General features: G+C 39.4%; 1 protein-coding gene across 1 annotated transcript in view; it reads left to right on the top strand.

Moving 5' to 3' along the window:
* The window catches only part of DNAH8 (dynein axonemal heavy chain 8), a 131,578-nt gene that overhangs the window by 67,306 nt on the left and 48,917 nt on the right, over positions 1-15,355 (top strand). The window contains exons 50-64 of the mRNA XM_081854116.1: positions 500-746; positions 1,523-1,764; positions 1,859-1,999; positions 2,230-2,467; positions 3,534-3,676; positions 4,451-4,585; positions 4,972-5,094; positions 6,473-6,686; positions 7,996-8,105; positions 9,304-9,467; positions 9,811-10,003; positions 11,221-11,343; positions 12,879-13,009; positions 14,178-14,331; positions 15,177-15,341. Coding sequence (XP_081710242.1) covers positions 500-746; positions 1,523-1,764; positions 1,859-1,999; positions 2,230-2,467; positions 3,534-3,676; positions 4,451-4,585; positions 4,972-5,094; positions 6,473-6,686; positions 7,996-8,105; positions 9,304-9,467; positions 9,811-10,003; positions 11,221-11,343; positions 12,879-13,009; positions 14,178-14,331; positions 15,177-15,341 — 2,523 coding nt within the window. The remainder of the gene's footprint in view (positions 1-499; positions 747-1,522; positions 1,765-1,858; positions 2,000-2,229; positions 2,468-3,533; positions 3,677-4,450; positions 4,586-4,971; positions 5,095-6,472; positions 6,687-7,995; positions 8,106-9,303; positions 9,468-9,810; positions 10,004-11,220; positions 11,344-12,878; positions 13,010-14,177; positions 14,332-15,176; positions 15,342-15,355) is intronic.

Here is a 15,355-nt window from a genome sequence, read left to right on the forward strand (position 1 = left end):
TCTTTGTCTCCTTGACATCTGAAGGGAGGACGTTCCACAGGGAACCTTTCATATTTTTCATGGTATTGACGTATACTGCCTGTTATTTGATGGCAATAGCATCTCTCTCTCTCTCTCTCTCTCTCTCTCTCTCTCTCTCTCTCTCCTGAAGGAGGGCCTGGTGCATAAGCCAACAGCTCATGGTTCAAAATATTCCTTCTTCTCTACCAATGCAGTTTCTAATTGACTTCAGCAAATCTTAAAATCTCTTGTAAGATCTAGTACACCACATACAGATACAGAGAATTAAGTTTGTATAAATGTCCCCAAGCACTACCTAGATTTAACCTTAATTGTTTTTCTCATGGCAATTGCCTTGCCTAGTCCCGGGTAAACATAGCCATTCCCTCCCTGCTTTGCTTAGGAGGAAGTCCTTAGGAAAACAAGCTCAATAAGAACACAGATAATCCTAATAGTTATTTCTGATTTGGACACACTTTTTTCTCCCTCCCTGTTTTAGTTGTACGAAACTTCCAAAGTACGCCATGGGTTGATGACACTTGGGCCAAGTGGATCTGGGAAAACAACTGTTATAACTATGTTGATGAGGGCAATGACGGAGTGTGGATATCCTCACAGAGAAATGCGTATGAACCCAAAAGCTATTACTGCGCCTCAGATGTTTGGTAAACTGGATACAGCAACAAATGACTGGACAGATGGAATCTTTTCCACACTGTGGAGAAAAACGCTTAAGGCTAAAAAGGGTATGCCAGCTATAGTGTGTTCTATATAGTGCATATGGGAACGTGATTATCATCTCTCAGCATACCGCTGAAAAGGATCTTCTGTTTGCAGCTGCACTAATTGGTCTCTGTTCTAGTAAAGATAATTAAGATAACTTGAGTAAGTAATTAAGATAACTTGAGAAACCATATATTCATTTAATATAAAACTGCAATAATCTTAGGGCAGTATCCAACCAAGTAGTTCCACTAGCACAAGGAGGTCTGGCTGTGCAATGGAATTCCCTCCCGCTCTTCTCTTTCTGCATGTCCCGTAATTCTGTTCTGCATGTCCCGTAATTCTGTTCTGGATATTTCCCCTGCCCACCAGAGCAGATTTTGAGACAGTGGGAGGTGCATAAGGAGAGGAGAGGAGAGGAGAAGAGAAGTTACACTGTGAAAACTGAAATCCTAATGGAATTACATCATTGGATACTACCCTTACTCTTAAAAAAAAGTCTAGTGAAATTTCATGGGGACAATGCTGCAGATTTATTCCAATTTAAGGCTTGAGACACATTGATTTTTATAGTGCTTAAAGATGTGCAGTGCAGCCTTAAATTAAGAACTGGAACTCACAATTGGAACACTCTCAGTGGTGTAGCCTTCACTGAGCTATGTCATTTCAGCTAGCAGATGAGAAAATCACATTTTGATTCTCCTCAATATCTAAACCACAAGCACCCTCCCTGTAATTGTTGTCGTTGTTGTTATTCAATGTTAGCCTCCATATTTCAGCCATATCTCTTTGTTTCCAGGCGAGAATATTTTTCTGGTTTTAGATGGCCCAGTAGATGCAATTTGGATTGAGAATCTGAATTCAGTGTTAGATGATAATAAGACTCTCACTTTAGCAAATGGTGATCGAATTCCAATGTCTCCTACTTGCAAGTTGCTCTTTGAAGTTCACAATATTGAAAATGCATCTCCTGCTACAGTTTCTAGAATGGGCATGGTGTATATAAGTTCTTCTGCACTAAGCTGGAGACCAATATTGCAGGTACACTTTTGCAGGGATGATCAAATTTTCTTTTTCTTTTAAATAGTGTGGGTTTCTTTAAAAATGTAAACTTGTTTTTCTGACTTTTTTACAGGGTTGGCTAAAGACTCGTACTACACAAGAAGCTGATGTGCTGCTAGCTTTATATGATAAAGTGTTTGAAGACGCATATACATACATGAAATTAAACCTTGGTCCAAAAATGGAACTTCTAGAGTGTAACTATATCATGCAGGTATATAGTTACTGTTGTCTCAGTTCATACAGCAGTGCATGATTGCCTCCAAATAAATAAGCATAGAAATCTTGCTTCCTGACAATCTTTGGGAAAACATTAAGAACCATAGATATAAAATTGCAGTTTTTCTCGGAGATTAAGTGAAATTTAAGTGAAATTTGTATTTAAGTTTGATTAAGAAAGTTAAACATTGTGTAACATTTTCTTCCTTTTAAAAATATTTCCAGTCCATCAATCTTTTGGAAGGCTTGATACCATCAAAGGAAGAAGGTGGTATTGCATGCTTGGCCCATCTTCACAAATTATTTGTGTTTGGCCTGATGTGGAGTTTAGGTTCCCTCTTAGAACTGGAAAGCAGGGAAAAGCTGGAAGCCTTTTTAAGAAGCCATGAAAGCAAAATAGACTTGCCACAAATTCCTAAAGGTGCTTCAGAGACAATGTATGAATACTACGTTGCTGATTATGGTAAGTGAAAAAGCAGTGCAATGCTCTTTAATAATTAAGTGCACAAACCGCCAGTACTGGAGATGTTCTTTCCAGCATGTTACTAAACTTCCAAAGAAAGGCATTTATATTTGGCCATAATGAATATGTAATAATGAATGAGGACTAATGAACTGAAATACAGCTAAGGTGAGATGGTGGCTCTGTACAGGCCGACGCGCAGGTCCTTTTGGACCCGGAAGAGGGTGGGGTGAGCTTATGTGCACTCTGCTGATGCATGCGGGGACCAGGAACAGAACTCCTCTGCATCAGAGAGAGGTGGCAGCAACAGGGGAAGGTCATTTTAATTTCCCTGAAACACAACTGAAATAAGTAAATAAATAAAATGGTGGCTACTGATACTGTTAGTGCTCTGAGTTTCGACTCTTCCAAAATTCTTTCTCGTCTCTGAAACATAACAGAATTTTGACAGAAGCTTGCAAATTCCTCTGCATCATTTCATGCCAGCCCTACTGTATCAGTATCAGACCTTGGCCTTCTAACTCACAAAGAACTGTAAAGAGGGCAAGATTATGTGCTGGAGTGTGGCATGGTGGGGGGGGGGAGATTAGCAGTATAAACCTGCTCCCTCTCTCTTGCATGTGTGCATGCAATTATTTACATGTCAGTAATCTGAATGCCTGAATAGGGCTCTAGTGTTCGATGGATGAGCTCAGCTCGCTAATGGCTGAGTTTTGATTGTTAAGACTTCTTTCCTAAAAGAAGCAGAATTAGGGAGTATAAAGCTTTCCTTTTATTTCTTGCCATTCTTCCTTACAGTGATCACTGCGGAGCGAATGAACTTTATTCTGAATCCACCAGTGACTCAAAATCACCTATGTGATAACACTCTGGAGATTCATGTGACTGAGCATAATAGTATGAGAAAAGATGTTGGCTTCTTTTAATTCACCAAGTCTTTTGATCCCATGTAGAATAGGTCCAATGGGTTCTGTGTCATCCCTTGTCCCCTAGGAAGTACTGTGGAGTTGCTGGTAAAAGAAGTGAAATAATTAGAGCTCTTCCACCATTGTTTTGCTACTTTTAGGTGACTGGGATCATTGGAATAAAAAAGTTCAGGAATATGTTTATCCAACAGACAGTGTTCCTGAATATGCATCTATTCTGGTTCCAAATGTTGACAATGTCAGAACCCAGTTTTTAATGGATACCATAGCAAAACAACACAAAGTAAGTGCATATTTTCTTTGCAGAGTGTGAGTAGGTAATGGCAATGTCTTTTTCTGCCCAAACTTCCTTATTATATATATATGTATTTTTGTGTCTATGATTAACAGCAACAACACAGACTATTGTAGACACAGAAAATGTGCCTCTGCTTGATTTAAAAAAACAACAACCAAAAACCTGCCCTAATGCAGCCCCTGTGACCCATCTCATGCCATCTCCTAACTTCAGCAGTGGCTATTCTGGGGTTTGCAGTAGGGAGGAGGGGACAGAGAAACCCCTATTGAATATGTGGCCTTTTGCTCAATATAGGTCTAACCCCAAACAATGATTTATAGGGCAGGGGTGGCTAATTGGTTTGGTGTTCAAATTTGCCCTCCCCTCAAGCAGTTCCCCCCCAACTTAACCCCACCCCCAATTTTGGCAGCAGCAACAATAAATAAATAAAATTTAAGCAGTCACAACTCTCAATTGAAAATGACCAGATCCAATCCTAACTGAATGATGATTTAGCAATTATTGTTTCAAAAAGGAGATAGCAATGAGCAAAGGGATTGTGGAGTCCTTCCTTCCCCTTTTCGTTCCCATAAAAATGTATTGATTTTTGCCATTTATATTTTGGTAAGGGCTGAAGCCTGAATAGAATGTGAAAGTAAATAGTAGATTAGAAAGAAAACCAACATAATTATATTAAAAATTCTGTTTCAAACCATTTTTGTGCAGTGAATTAGCTTTATTATACCAGCCTGATAATAAATTGTCATAACGTTGTTGTAGGCAGTGTTGCTTATTGGTGAACAAGGAACAGCAAAGACTGTAATGATTAAAGGTTATTTAAAAAAGTACGATCCTGAAGAACATTTATCAAAATGTTTAAACTTTTCCTCAGCAACAGAACCTGGAATGTTTCAGGTAAGCTGTAGGTCTGATAATCAGTTCTACATGATGTGTTTGCAGAAATATTTAAAATGCTTTGCAATAATCTTAAGTGTAGCTGCCTTTAGCCCTGGTTTTGAGGGGAGGGGAAAACGGATAAGAATGAATGAATGAATGAATGAATAAATAAATAAATGAATGAATGCAAACCCTGATCTCGTTCTCTGTTTTTAACACCAAGTTCCAACAATATTCATGCTCCCAAGTTATTTGGGAACTTATCTGAGAACTTACATAAATTGGAAAACACATTTTAAGAATGTTTTTTTAAAAAACAAAAACAAAAAAACAAGGATTTGTAAACTACTTTGGCGATCACTTACAATATCTCCCCCTTCTTTTTGTGTTCTTTAATTGTTAAGAGGACAATAGAAAGTTATGTGGACAAACGGATGGGAAGTACCTATGGACCACCAAACGGCAGAAAAATGACAATATTCATTGATGATATTAACATGCCAATTATTAACGAATGGGGAGATCAGGTAGAGTTATAAAATTGTGCATAGTAATATCGTTAAGTACTGTTTCGCTCTGCAATGTTGTCAGTAAAAACCTGGTGTACTGTGACCTTGGGGAAAGGGCACATCAAAGGATGCATGTTCCATGCCTTCCATGGCATAGGGGTCAAAAAAGGGGGGGAAATGGTGCTCTTCAGAGTGCCCAAGTCAACCTAGCCCAGGAAGCCCCAAACCCCAGGAACAGTCTCCCCAAAGCCCAGAGCTGCCTCAGGATTCCATGGAAGGCTCTTCCCAAAGAAGAGTATTGAACTTCGGTGCCTTGGGCAGGTTTAAATCCAGGGCTCCTATGCCTCCCCAAAGGAGCAGGGGTGGGTGGGTTAGAGGGGGAGGCTAGCGGCTGTTGGTACTCCCTGTTCAGTCATGCCCAATGGGGCTTAGGGAAACAACATACGGAAGGCTCCCCACAGGGAAGCAAGGACCATATCTCCCCAACCTCTGTAGAAGAGCCTCAGTTAGGCATCCAGCTTACCCAGCCTGTTCCCTGTGTCTTCACTGGGTTTTGTCCTTCTCTCTGAGGCTTTTTATACCCTCCCTGTCTCCCCTCCCTTCATTCTTCCTAAGGCACAGCAACCAGGCTCCTTCTCCACCATCAGAAAGCTGATGGAGAATGTCCACCCTTCTTCTCCACATGTGGAGCCTCCTGGCGACAGTCATAAAGTTATTTCTAATGATGGTTGCAATAGCCTTTTTTGTAATTTAAATCTACCTCGGCTTACTACACTTCAGGTTACAGACTCCGCTAACCCGGAAGTAGTACCTCGGGTTAAGAACTTTACCTCAGGATGAGGACAGAAATCGTGCCAGCAGCGGGGCGGCAGTAGGAAGTGCCATTAGCTAAAGTGGTACCTCATGTTAAGAACAGTTTCAGGTTAAGAACGGACCTTCAGAACGAATTAAGTTCATAACCAGAGGCACCACTGTACTGATTCAGAGGTTGGTGCCTGGTAGTGTGGATTAGGGCCAACTTAAAGGGTTAGGTACCAGCAAAGGACAAATGAACCCTGACTGCCCATCACATCTGGATCCGATCCGGGTGCAGGTGCAGTTTTGGGACTGAATCATCCTAGGTTGCCTTAATGTATATGAACTGTTAGCATTTTTTTGCTAACACTGACCACCTCAGATGCAACATGGCCTGATTCAGCCAACAGAAATTTAAGCACCATGTAAATTTTATTGATTTAAATAGGACAAAAGCATAGACATTGTCAAGTGTAGCATATTTCATACTTTACCGTATGTCTAGGATAAAGTAACAAATTATTTGGCTAAATTAGCAGGGGTATATCTCTGGTATTTTGTTTTCAATGAATGGTTAACATTTCTTCTATTAATTCCATAGGTAACAAATGAAATAGTGAGGCAGATGATGGAAATGGAAGGAATGTACAGTTTGGATAAACCTGGAGATTTTACTACGATTGTTGATGTGCAGTTAATAGCAGCAATGATTCACCCAGGAGGCGGTCGAAATGATATCCCACAGCGCTTAAAAAGGCAGTTTACGGTTTTTAACTGCACTCTGCCAACCAATGCATCCATAGACAAAATCTTTGGTATATGTTTTTCTAGTACTTTCAAATTGAATTCGTTTTATATTAATTGTCTAGGTTGCCCCTGTGTAGAATGTAAATTCCTTTCTCTCTTTCTTAAAGCAACAGAGATTCTAAAAAACAATGACTTAAGTATTACAGATGTGACATAAAACTACAGTTAAGGCCATTCTGTATAAAATCATTTGAATGCCTAGGCAAACAGAAAAGTATTAACTTATTTATTTGTTATATAGGTTTATGCTACATTCTTCCTTCAAGATAGTAGCACTGGAGTGTTCACAATATAAAATATATTTTAATATTTATTCATTTCTACTCTGTTGCATCCTATGAAACATCCCAAAGCTATCTATCTAATTTCATGTATACAAACAATTTCTACATATGTCTATTTGTTCAAATAGGTATCAAAATGAGATCTGTGATTGTGAGATTTATGCTCAAAAGTAGTCAGGGCAGTGAGATCGTCAGACCACAAAGTAGTAGATGGGGGTGAGAGCTCACCCTCCCAGCCTTGAAGTATAGGTTAACTCTCTTGGCAGTCTTAAGGGCTTGCACGATCTGCTTTCATTGCCCATCTGTTCATCAGTTTCGTATAAAAAGACTGTTTCATGTCCAACACAGATAAAGACTGGGATAAACACTTAAAAGTTACATTGAAAGACAGAGGGTCTTCAACAGGCACTGATACAACACTAGAGATGGCGCCTGTCTGATACGTAATGGGAAATATAAACACATACAAAAAGGCAGTCAAAAATCAAAAGCTTGTCACCTCAAACTATTTTTTTCCATTAATTTTTTATTAAATTTCTGTTTTACATTTTAGAAAGGCACCTAAAACTTATTAGTGAAAATAAATGTTCTAGAGATATAGTGCCACTACCATAAGCACATTTCTACATTAAATAATGCGTTATGAGCTAGATTTTTGCTTGTACAATAAGTTATAACATAAGTCATTTATAATGTCCACTGCTTAGTATCTTCCTTCTTTCTGAAGCCGTATCATTGCTCTGCTACATTTTGTAATCAAATCAATCCATCAGCTGAACTTAGTGTTAGTAATACCATACAACCAAAGAAGAGACCAATGAAGATTACAAACACATACAGTACATGCTGCAAGAAACTGATGCAATGAAATGCTTGGCTTCTCTTTGATTTCTCTTGCATCGAAACAGTAGCTATTGACTTGTCTAAAGTTAAGTACAGCTGTAGATTGTTCCTGGAGATGTATGTTTAGCGTTCAGCCCTTCATGAGAATATATACCCATGTTAAGGTTATCAATATACCGTTATTTTTCAGGGATAATTGGCTGTGGATACTTTCATTCATGTAGACATTTCAAGCCTGAAGTATGTGAAATGATACCAAAATTAGTGTCAGCAGGCAGAATCTTGTGGCAGTGGACTAAGGTAAAGATGAACATAATTATTTGAAAAATATTCCCTATTTATGGGTTTAACACAGGATTAAAATCTGCTCATATATTGCCTGTAGTGTATAGGTTCTGTAAGGTTTCCATGGTTGGAAGGAATGGAGTTGACTGGGGAAGAAACTATCCGTGCATCCATTCTTGGTTCTAGATGAGCAGATCATAGAATTGTAGAGTTGGAAGGGATCCCAAGAGTCATGTAGTTCAACCCTCTGCGATGCAGGAATCAACGCTGAAAATAACATACAGCCTGGAGCTAATATACAGTCATTTCTTCTTATCACGTTTTAATGGGAAATTGTGGTTGCAAAACTAGAATTTGCATATTGAATTGGAATTCTTGACCTCAAAATTCCCATCAGCCACAATCAAAGAGGCAGGCAGTTTCCACTCAAGCCACTCTCTTATTTTGCTTGTTTTTAGTGTGAGTGTTGTAGGGCTGCTTTGAACCGTCGTCTGAAACTCATGAAGAAGTTGTTCCACATTCTGCATGGAATCACCCAAGGGAAGCTTCAGATTAGCCCAAATGCATGAAAAACATATCACTTTCTAGGTGTTGCTGGATTCCAGCTCACATCATCCCCAGCTATTGGCCATGCTGGCTAGGCCTGGTGAATGCTGGAGTTGAACAGCACATGGAGGGACACAAATGGTCCTTTCTGTTATATAAACAAGTGCATGTTCACAGTGTTTATTGCTGGCTTCATTTCCTACTCCCTGCCAGAAGGATCTATGCTCCAGGTATCATTTATCCTGTGAATGCAGAGGTGAGGAGAACTCCACTAGATCCTTTCACAACTCAAGATTCCAAGTGCCTCTGGCTCATTCATGGTTGGTAGTTGGAGATCCATTGTGGTGTAGTGGTTATAGTGTTGTACAGAGACCCTGGAGACTAGGGTTCAAATCCCCACTCAGCTGTGAAGCTCAGAGTGACCTTGGGCCAATCAACAACTTTCAGCCTAACCTACCTCAGGATTATTGCAAGGATAAAATTAGGTGGGGGAACCATGTATGCCACTATGAGGTAATGGAAGGAAATGTGAGGTCCATAATACAGTAAAATAAAGTCCCTTTACTGCCCTTATGAGGTTTGCCATTTAAAAAACAAAACAAACCTGTAGACCTCAGTGCAGGCCCTGTTTTATTTTTTTATGCCTGTTCATATGCTTTTGCTTTAGGTGAAAATGTTGCCCACACCATCCAAATTTCATTACATCTTCAATCTGAGAGATCTTTCCAGAATTTGGCAAGGAATGTTAACTATAAAATCAGAAGAATGTACAGACCTCAGGACTCTCCTGTCACTATTTAAACATGAATGCACGAGAGTAATTGCTGACAGGTATGATCATTATAATATTTACTGAAGAATTACAAACACTGAGATGAAGTCATGCCAGTGTGACGTGTTCAGCCATCTTGATTCAAAATGGCTTCCGGCACCCAAGCAGTGATGAAGCCTTTCACCCCCACCTTGGGAACCCTTGTGCTGAGTTTGGTGACAATATCTGAAGAGGCTGCTGAACCTGTAGGGGACGAATGGAGAATCAATTTCCCAAAATATAAAGTAGATCTAATCCACAGCTGAGGTACACTCACACCCACATACAGTAAATCTTTAGCCACCTTTTCCCTCTTCTACAGCGGAAACTTTCTATTCATCATACCTGAATTGTGTCTTCTAGATTTGTTTGTGAAGAAGATGAAGCTTGGTTTGAAAGAAACTTTTCTAGAGTTATTGAAGAACATGTAGATTCAGAACTGGTACCAATAATTGAAGAAGAACCATATCTTGTTGATTTCTTACGGGATATGCCTGAGCCAACTGGTGAAGAGCCTGAAGATTTTGTGTTTGAAGCACCAAAAATTTATGAATTGGTATTTATTTACTTAATTCCAAACCCCTCCGTTATTGGGTTCCAACAATAGCATGCTCAGATCTGTAATGGATACCTATACAAGGACCGACATGGGGACTCTTAGGCCCCAGGATCAAATACAGGCCTCCAAGCCTCTCTGTCCCCAAAGACTGTCCATAGGCCATGCCCCTCACTTACTGGCCCTGCTATGTCCTCTCCTGGAGTGCTTTAGCTTTATGAATGTGCTTGGACTGAATGCCTTTGGACTGTGGAAGTCTGACCATGAGGGAATGCAGCCTTTGGGCTGAAAAATGTTCCCTACTCTTGACTATAAATAATTCAACAAGACTCTTGTTGAAAAGTGGGGTATAAGTCAAACTAAATAAATTGAGGTAGGTAGCCATGTTAGTCTGCCATAGCCAAAACAAAATAAAAAAATTCCTTCCAGTAGCACCTTAGAGACCAACTTAGTTTGTTATTGGTATGAGCTTTTTATGCATGCACACAAAAGCTCATACCAATAACAAACTTAGTTGGTCTCTAAGGTGCTACTGGAAGGAATTTTTTTATTAAATAAATTGAGTAAAACTGATGCTCTGTATGGTAGATAGCAGAATATTGTAGATCAGGATAGGCAAGGCACTGGGAGCCACATCAAAAACAGATCACAAGCTTGAGAGTGACTGGTAGCTTTTCATATTCATTTGTGTTTGATTAACACAATTAATAAACAGTATTTTCATAAGTATGGCTATAGGAAGTTGAACCTATTGCAGCAGTTGTTTGCAGGAGCAGTTGCCAAAACCATTTGTGTGTGTATTAGAAATGATCATACAAAAGAAGTAGAAAACTAAATCTAGAGGCAATCCACTGTTATATGCAGCTACTGCTTGGGCTAAATAGCCCGCCATTAGTGGAATAAACAACATAAACACTTCTCAGATACGGAACTGCCCACGAGTTAAGTCAGTCCTGGGGAATACATATACCTACACCTCCCTGAAATTTGTTTTTGACAAATCCTATCTTGAGAAAAATAAGCTGATATCATATCATTTCTAGGATATGATCTGTGAACAGAATAAATAAATAAATAAATAATCTGGTAAACCCTTAAGGACATTTTTCAAAGACATATTATTTTCTTTTATTCATATTTTTAAAAATGCTTTTACATTAATTTATTGAAACTATTTTTTTAGGGGGGAAAGCTATCCTTATTTTCTTCTTTTTTAGATTCCATCTCTTGACTTCTTATCTGACAAACTGCAGTACTATCAGAAGCAGTATAACGAAGCTGTCAGAGGTGGATTCCTGGATTTGGTGTTTTTCAAAGATGCTATAACACATCTTGTTAAGGTCTGAATGCTTATTTAAAGTTATAATCTTCATTTCATTTCCTGCACTGGTGGGGGGAGGGGGAGTCATGACAGAGCAACTACCAGCTCACAGCCAGGAAAAAAGATAGGAATGGTGGCTTTATTTTTCCCTTTTAGCCTGTCCCACTCCTTCCATTGACTCATTCCAGTGAGAAGGAATTTACTACTCCACAGCTAGGTCATGCTGGGAGAATGGCAGTGGGGAGGGTATAGAAAACTTCAGATCCATGGCTGCCAAAATTCCCATTTCTGGACCCGTCACTGGTGGAGCAGCATTGGAGCATTTTGCCGTAACACCAGGAAGGTCTCTCGTTACACTAATGGAGGACCTTCCTTTTCAGCAGTGGGGCATAAAACTGCTCCCTTAGGAAGCAATTCTAAATATGGGGAGCCAGCAAAAATTATGCCATTTTAGATTAAGTCATCTTATAGCATACAGCACACAGCATATAGCTACAACAGATCCAAACTCCATTCAGGAGCGGCACTACTCCTGGCAGTGGAGAAACAAACTTTTAAAATCCAATTTGTGTTACACCATCCTTTTGCCTGCGTAACTTACACCAGGTTGCCAGCTCATGTGACTGAGCTGAATGGGTTTAGGATTCAGTCTAAATCCCCATCTCTGGTCCTGTCCATGTTATTCCCCTAGAGTGCCCTTCATTCATGGCTTAAGAGCCACCAAGTTCAGCTCAACTGTCCAAGCCCCAAGTGAGCTGGGAGGAGGGATTTGGGTCAGCATACATGTGACCGAGTTGGGTCTTAAGCCAGAAACCAGCCAGGTGAGTTGGGGATCCACCACATCCTAACTTGCTCATCCCAGTGAGTCTAGGGTTAGGGCCGCACCCTTATTTTATCAAAACATTATGAACTTCCTTTTATCAGTGTCTCGAGACATTTTTCAAAACTTGAAAGCAACAAGTAAACAACAAGCAACACAAATAAAACAAGCAACAGGTAGAAGAATAATTTTATAGTTAGATAGTTTAAAGGTAGTAAAACAGTTTTCAAAAGTCTGGGTGAATGGGGGGAAAGTTTTTGCAAGGAACTGAAAAGAAAACAAAGTTGTGCTCAGCTTGTACTGCTCTGGAAAAGGGCATTCTGTAACTGGGAAAGCCTTGAAGATGAAAGCTTCACCTTTGAAGGAGGTGGTATTTAAAGAAGGACATTGGCTGATTACCACAAAAATGCAGTTGATGCTCCTTTAAAAAAAAAAAAAAAACACAACCCGCTGGAGACCATATAAGAGAGAATTCTGTTGTCATTGGATATATATTTTTTGCCAAAATTACATGCCATATTAAAATATGCTGCCCTTGTATAAGTGGCATCTATGGAATTGGTGGAGAGGGGTAGGGAATCTAGAATATTGGGAAGATTTATTAAACTATGCACCATTCAATGGCTCTTTTATAAAAGCTTATTACAAAAATATTTTTGGATAATTATTTAACTTTGTTGACTTTGCATAACGAATTAAGTAGATAATCTCCTCCCCCCTTTTTTGTAATGCAGATTTCACGAATAATTCGTACAGCATGTGGGAATGCTTTACTTGTAGGAGTTGGTGGTTCCGGAAAACAGAGTCTTTCCAGGCTAGCCTCTTTTATAGCTGGATATAAAATATTTCAGATAACTTTAACGCGGTGAGAAAAAATACATTTCAAATAAGTGGTTGATGATGTGCTATTTCCCCTATATAATTAGAAGCTACTGTTTGTATATATACACCATTATATGAGAATATAGAAGATGAGATTCATGGCTAGATGGCCATCATAAAGATAGCTTGGCATATTCATGTGTACATAATGTCACTGATCCTGTGGTCTATGACAGGCATGGCCAAACTTGGGCCTCCAGATGTTTTGGGACTGCAATTCCCATCATCCCTGACCACTGGTTAGCTAGTTGTAGTTTCAACACATCTGGAGGGCCAAGTTTGGCCATGCCTGCTCTATGAGGATATAATGTAGACAATTTTGTACTCAACAAAGTTGTATCGAAATTCATCAGTTACTGAAGAGATTGATAATGTTGAAATAATAGTTTGGCTCCAGAAGTTCCCCTACATGTGTTGGGGTTTCCACTTTACCTGGTTATGGCACCTCCATGCCCCATAGTATGCCACTCTAAAGGCAGTGCAGATGGTACAATCAGGGTGGCGCGATGGGAGGAGAGAGTGTTTACAATTATGGCAGGGGTTTTTCTTGCTTTCCTTTCATTCCTTTTTTCTTTTTTCAAAACACTTTAAAATCCGCTTTCGGTTCCCCTGCTCTGAGAGGAATGGCAAAGTCACTAGCTTTCAAAATTGTTTTGAGCCCCCCCCCCAAAAAAAGGGGGGAGGCAAGCACACACTCTGCTGCAGTTACTAGTTGTTTTGAGGGTTGTTGAAGCTGAATTGCAGCCCTTGAAATGGCCACTCCCATTTGTCACTAGCGAATGAGGTGATGGCCTGACAAATCTGGGTTAATTAAGAAACACAGGGAACACAAACTGGTAATTGTACTCTCCAGAGGAATTTAAGGGTCTTGTGAAAGGTGGTGTTTTTTATTTCTTAAAATGGCTTAAGTTGTTTTGCTGTTTGCTTCATTTTGAAATGTGTGTTTTAAATGCATTTTTAAGAAGTAGCATGCTCACTATGCAATATATTTACACAAGGATGCCTCTCCTAAAAGGGGCAGTCTTTGCTCAGTTAGCTCCTATTTCCCCTCTCTGCTGGCTTCAGTGATGTAGCCTACTTTTCCGAAGTTAGTGGGTGATGAATCAGTACTGCATGTTAAGCTTTCTGTCCTTTTCATTTTTGCTTCCTAGATCATACAATGTGAGCAATCTGACAGATGATCTAAAGCTTTTATACAGAGTTGCTGGTGCAGAAGGAAAAGGAATAACATTTATTTTCACAGATAACGAAATAAAAGATGAAGCGTTTCTGGAATTTCTTAATAACCTGCTTTCTTCTGGAGAGGTTAGCATTTCAGAGGCTTTTGCAGCTGTGTTGCTATGATGACTGTTACATGTTTTGCTTGTCCTTCTATTTCAAAAGCTCAGGGTAGGTTTGACTGCAACTCACATCAGCTCCAACCAGCATGATCAGGTTGATAGTCAGGGATGCTGGAAGTCAACACCTGGGGGGTCCCACATGAGCTACTGCTAGCAGAGATGTAAATCTTGAAAAATATTTTTAAAAATAAAGTTACAATTCAGGGATTGATTTTAAATGAAATTATTATTTTGTTCACCGTTGATTTTCTTAGTAATTTATGGGGTGGGCAAGTAACTAGCCACAGACGTTCAGAATCTTGGCACATTTGCCGCTGTATTTCTTGGGGTCTATATTCTTGCATGTTTCCCATGGATTATATAAAAGTTGTGGAAATGTTATTATTTTTGTTGGAGTGAGAACTCTGTGGAATTTCAAGCACTGTATGCACAATGATGTGTTGTATGCACAGGTCCTATCTTTGACCCAACAACCAGATTTATGTGCACAAGGCCCTTTAAAAAAGAGCTAAAATCCTACAATCAGTTGCTCTGGAGAAGGAGCAGAGGGCTAGATTCAGTTCCCTCTCCCCTGCACACCCTTGCTTGCCAAACAAAGGCTCCACATTCATGGTCCCAGCTGCTCTAAACATGGTCCATTGGATTAGAGTACATCTCTTCAAGTAAGGAAAGAAGATAGTCTTTGCCCTGCATAGCTAAAGGCTTAACTATTAGACAGTTTTGGAAAGGAAACATAGATCTGTAGTTTATAAAACTGCATTATAAATACATAACTGAATTTTCATTTTTCCTTGGCTCTGCTCTGCTAAGATCTCCAATTTATTTGCTCGGGATGAAATGGATGAAATAACCCAAGGATTGATATCTGTAATGAAAAAAGAACTACCACGAGTTCCACCAACTTTTGATAATCTTTATGAATATTTTATATCAAGATCGAAGAAAAATCTTCATGTTGTTCTCTGCTTTTCTCCTGTGAGTTTTCTTTA

This window comes from Podarcis erhardii (assembly GCF_964252035.2).
Source record: "Podarcis erhardii genome assembly, chromosome: 3".
Taxonomy (NCBI): Eukaryota; Metazoa; Chordata; class Lepidosauria; order Squamata; family Lacertidae; genus Podarcis; species Podarcis erhardii.